This window comes from Cygnus atratus, chromosome 10, assembly GCF_013377495.2.
Source record: "Cygnus atratus isolate AKBS03 ecotype Queensland, Australia chromosome 10, CAtr_DNAZoo_HiC_assembly, whole genome shotgun sequence".
Classification (NCBI taxonomy): domain Eukaryota; kingdom Metazoa; phylum Chordata; class Aves; order Anseriformes; family Anatidae; genus Cygnus; species Cygnus atratus.
The window spans coordinates 7,542,798-7,547,144 of record NC_066371.1 but is presented as its reverse complement, the minus strand read 5'-3'; the positions used below and the strand labels follow the sequence as shown (position 1 = coordinate 7,547,144).

Below are 4,347 nucleotides of genomic sequence, written 5' to 3'. Positions count from 1 at the left end.
AGCAAGGGTTATCCTTGTGCTACCCGGTATCTGTAATGCACTAACACTCCTGTGTACACTAATTAATACAACCTAGAGAGAGAAAGTTTCCCAGGCTTGCCTGGGCTTGCTAATACCCCACCAAAGGAAATCACCTGCTCTGGAGAACAGGCTCCCAAAAGTCAGCTAAATTCAAAAAAATAAAATGAAATTGAGCTGAAATCTGATCTGCGATGGAAAGAGCCCAAAACCCAGGGAGCTGGCTCTGCTCGGCAGCTCCCAGCACTGCCTGTAGCTGATAAACACATGACGGGGGCTGTTCCTCGCTCTCGTTTTTACCTCGGATGCTGAGACCAAACACCCCCGTTCTGTGGATTAACCAGGATGTAAGGCTTTTCATGCCTTCTCGTATGGTTCAACAGATGTAAAAGGGAATTATCACTTCAACGTGATATCAAGACTTTTTTTTTAAGAGCTTATGGCAGATTACTAAGCCTGAATTCTTGTTTAATTTTAGTGTGTTAATTGATGGGATAATGAGCATTGATTATATGTGTTTTGGCTGCGTCATTGCAATTATAGGCTCTGTTTTATTCATGAGCCAGTCCTAAAGAACGCACTAGAGATCTAAGACAGCTTAAACCTCTCAGAAAAAGGCTCTGAATTGTTTGAGTAATGACACTCTTAGATGGAAAATTAAAGGTTCTCTTTTCCCATGCTTTTTAAGATAATTAAAATCCAGGAACAGTAAGGTGGTGAACATCCTTATTCATTAGCCTTCAGTAATTTAGCTTCTACTAAACGAGGAAAACATTTTAATTCTCTAGGCCATCTGTTGCAGTCTCCTTTGCGTGTCCTGTTACATAAAGTCTCATTCTGGGAAGTTTTGACATCACGTTGTATCTTTTCCCCAGGAAGGATGTGCTGGACGAGGTAGCTGAAGTCAGTACCTTTTAACAGACCCCCCAGGATGAAAATAGCTGCTCAGCCCTTTAGGTCACCGTCACCCTGTCTGGACACCTCTAGGCAAAGGATGCGTGGCAAGAACGTGCCCAGAGACGGGCGGTGTGACAAGCTGTGTGTTTTCTGATAGCGATGTCCATGGCAATAAATAACAAAGTTCATCAGAGCCCTTCCAGTTCCTCCACTGCGCGACTGCTCTGCCAGATGGCTCGGTGCTGCTTTTGGAGGCAGGCAGTGTCTGCTCGGGCAAAAACCGAAGCCAAGGCGTGGTGCTGGGTGCTGCTGTGCTAGTAGCTGGGGCAGGAGCAGAGCTCTTTGTGCTGCGCTGGGGGAGCGAATGTCGTAGCAGGAGTGTGCTCTCCTAGGACGATGCTGGGTCAGGATTTGGGAGACACCTGGTTTCTGACTCTGTCACGGGAGCAGCTCTCTTCGTAGCACAGGGCAAGTTACATTAGCCCACACCAGGAGGGCTGCTGATTAAAATGATAATGGGTACTGCTTTGGTGGCTGAGTTAGTCCTGGTGCAATTTTACATCCCACAGACCTAAGGGGATTCAGGCCCCATCTGAGTCTGGTTTGTTTCTGTTAAATTCTCCCAGAAAATGCAGAGCAACTCCGCTTGCCAACGTCACAGAGGCCGTTTGGACCCACATATTTGCTGGTCCCGTGACCAGCAGGTAGCACTTGCATTATTGATGGGGCACGGCTGCAGGCAGGCTGCTTGCACGGGGCAGAGCCTGAATCCACCTGTTTGCTGTTACTCCAGTTGCTTAGAGATCACAAACAGCCTGTCCTCACGATGTGTGGCTGCAAGGCCAGCGTCCCCAGCACAAAGCACTACTCCGTCAGTCCTGCTTCCCCCCAGAAGAGCCCTCCAGCCGCAGCGGGGATGCCCAAGCGGTAAGTGACTGCTCTGCTCTTTGCGTCTCTGGTGATTTGTTCGTGAAAGGCTTTGTCTGGATCTATTTATCTGCAAAAATGTTAAATTTATTATTGGTGTCTGCTCCCAAGTGGGAGGACCACTGGGCAGGGAATGGCAAAGCCCTCTGTGCCTCCCTGGGGATGGGCTCAAAACCGAGAAACTTCTTCAGAACATGAAAGAGCTCCAGGAAGAGACCTACCACAGGCTGCAGTGCCTCTCTCCAGTGATCAAGTTATTTATCATCTTTAATAAAAACTCCAGGCTACTTGCTTAGGTTAAGAACTGGGAGGTGTGTGATGCTGTGTGCCACTTGTGAGGGATGTTGATCTTCCTGCTGCGAAGGAAAGATAGTCTCCTTTGGGAAGCCCCAGGTTTCTGGGGGATTAAATAAAATGAAAGGGAGAAAGCTTATTATGGAGAAACCATATGCATGCTCAATTCACCAGGTGATAACTGTGTGTCCTTTCTCTCTCCCTACCAGCATACCTATAGCCAAGCAGCTGGCATCAATAAAAGGTAAGGGGACCCTTCACTGCCCCTGGATGCCCCAGCGTTCATCCATGTCTCCTCTTCTGCTTGCCTTTCCCTTAAAATCACAGCCCAAACCACCTCTGGTACCTGCTGGGAACGTATGGTCTTTAGGATGTGGTTTAGGAGTGAGGGGATAAACCCAGCCAAATGTTTTAGCCAGAATCCTGAATACGTGGCAACACTAGCATGCAGCTCTGTCGCTGATATTCAGACATGGGCACGTCTGTTGGGCCGCATTTCCCCTGCTAGAGGGCCCTGGGAGTCCCCATGCACCCAAGAGATGTCTGGAGTGGCCTGTCCCCATGGCACAGCAGGTCCCCAGGAGGGGACAGCCGGGCAGGTCTCACCCACAACCCTACATCCCTGCTGGTGCCCACCCCAGCTATGTGAAACCTGCCTTCGGGTGTGTTTCCACGGGACAGGAGGTGTGTTGCTGGCCCACTCCAAATAAAATCTAGGCCAGGTCCTCTGTGGGTGCAAACAGTTTCAGGCTTATTAACTTTAATGGAACTACACTGATTTCCACCCACTCAGGATGTTTCTGACACAGTCCTTTCAATTATACCTCAAACGCTGCTTTTCCTGATAGGCTGGCAACATTTTTCCCCCTAGCTCTAGAAAAAGGCTCAGACCTTGAAAAAGCCGTTGCTACTGCTGCGCTGGTGTATAACAACGCTGCTGACCCCGAGGGCAAACTCAGCAAAGCTGAAACCAAAAACCTGCTGCAGACCCAGTTTTTGAGTTTCATACAGGTGAGAGTTTGGGCGAGTGGGCATCTCGGGCTGTGTGCACATCCATCCACGGGGTGATCCTAGGTGAGGAGCTGGTGGCTTGGGAAAAACACCTTTGGATTAGTTGCTTTGTGCTGAGCCTGAGTCTGGTGTGGGGCTAAAGGAGGAGCATCAGCAATAAGCCACTGTTGACGTGCCTGTTTGTATTGTTGCTGATAAAGTAGGGCAATTGCAAACAAACAAATGAACAACAACAAAAAAAACTCATATAATGACAGGTATTTGTGTGTTTATGCGGTAAGAAACCCATTGCATTTAATTAGGGATGGAGTTTGCCAGAGCGCTGGCCCCGTGCTATGGAGCCATGTGCACCTCACCATCCATCGCCCACCCTCCAGTAAAACCGGCAGCAAGCTGCGGTGGAAAACCAGCTACATAAGTACTGGTGGCTGCAAACTTCTTGCATTTTTTTTCTCTCTTTCTAAACCAAAAAGAACAGGAGTTTTATCAAGTGGTAGAAATGCTGCAATTACCAGCTGCACTCATCACTGCCAGATTTTCAGTCGTGGTTAGGTATCTTCTCAAAGATATATTCTGCATCCAGGAAACTTTGGGGACTGGTTGTCAATAATATTTCTGTTTGAGTTTCTTGGGATAAGTTTAGAAAAACTAATATGCATGTGAACATAAAATTCTGAATAGAAATATAGGAAACGAAAAATTATGCTTTTTTTTTTCTTTACAGATAATACAATAAAAAAGGAACTTAATGCTTTTTTTTTCTTTTTTCTTTTTTCTCCATTTAAAATTCTCCATAGGGCCAAGAAAATAAACCAAAATACCAGGAAGTAATTTCTGCCCTGGATGAGGAGACAGAGAACAAAATTGACTTTGAAGATTTCATGATCTTGCTGGTCAGTCTCACTCTAATGTCTGACCTGCTGCAGGAGATCAAAAACATGAAAACCACCAAATGACCGGTGCTTTAAAGGAAGAAATAGTTTTGCACTTTACAAGGAAAGTGGGAGTGAAACACGCACAGAGATAACACCGCGTGCCTGAATCCCCTCTGCTGTTCCCTTTCAAATGGAATAAAGCCTTGTCCAAACCTGCCTGACCTCGCTTCTGTGAAGAGAAAGTGTCTGTGGGCAGTGTCCTGGCAGGAACGGCTGTGAAATAGGGCCGAGGGCTTCGTGTCTGTGCCGAGGGCTGAGCCCGGGG

General features: G+C 47.4%; 1 protein-coding gene across 1 annotated transcript; it reads left to right on the top strand.

Annotated features, from left to right (window-relative positions):
• The first annotated feature begins 1,741 nt into the window (after positions 1-1,741).
• SNTN (sentan, cilia apical structure protein) lies at positions 1,742-4,103 on the top strand. Its single transcript, XM_035546955.1, has 4 exons — positions 1,742-1,842; positions 2,346-2,380; positions 3,008-3,147; positions 3,945-4,103. The coding sequence occupies exons 1-4, from the start codon at positions 1,742-1,744 to the stop codon at positions 4,101-4,103; spliced, it is 435 nt and encodes a 144-aa protein (XP_035402848.1).
• The last annotated feature ends 244 nt before the right edge of the window (positions 4,104-4,347 follow it).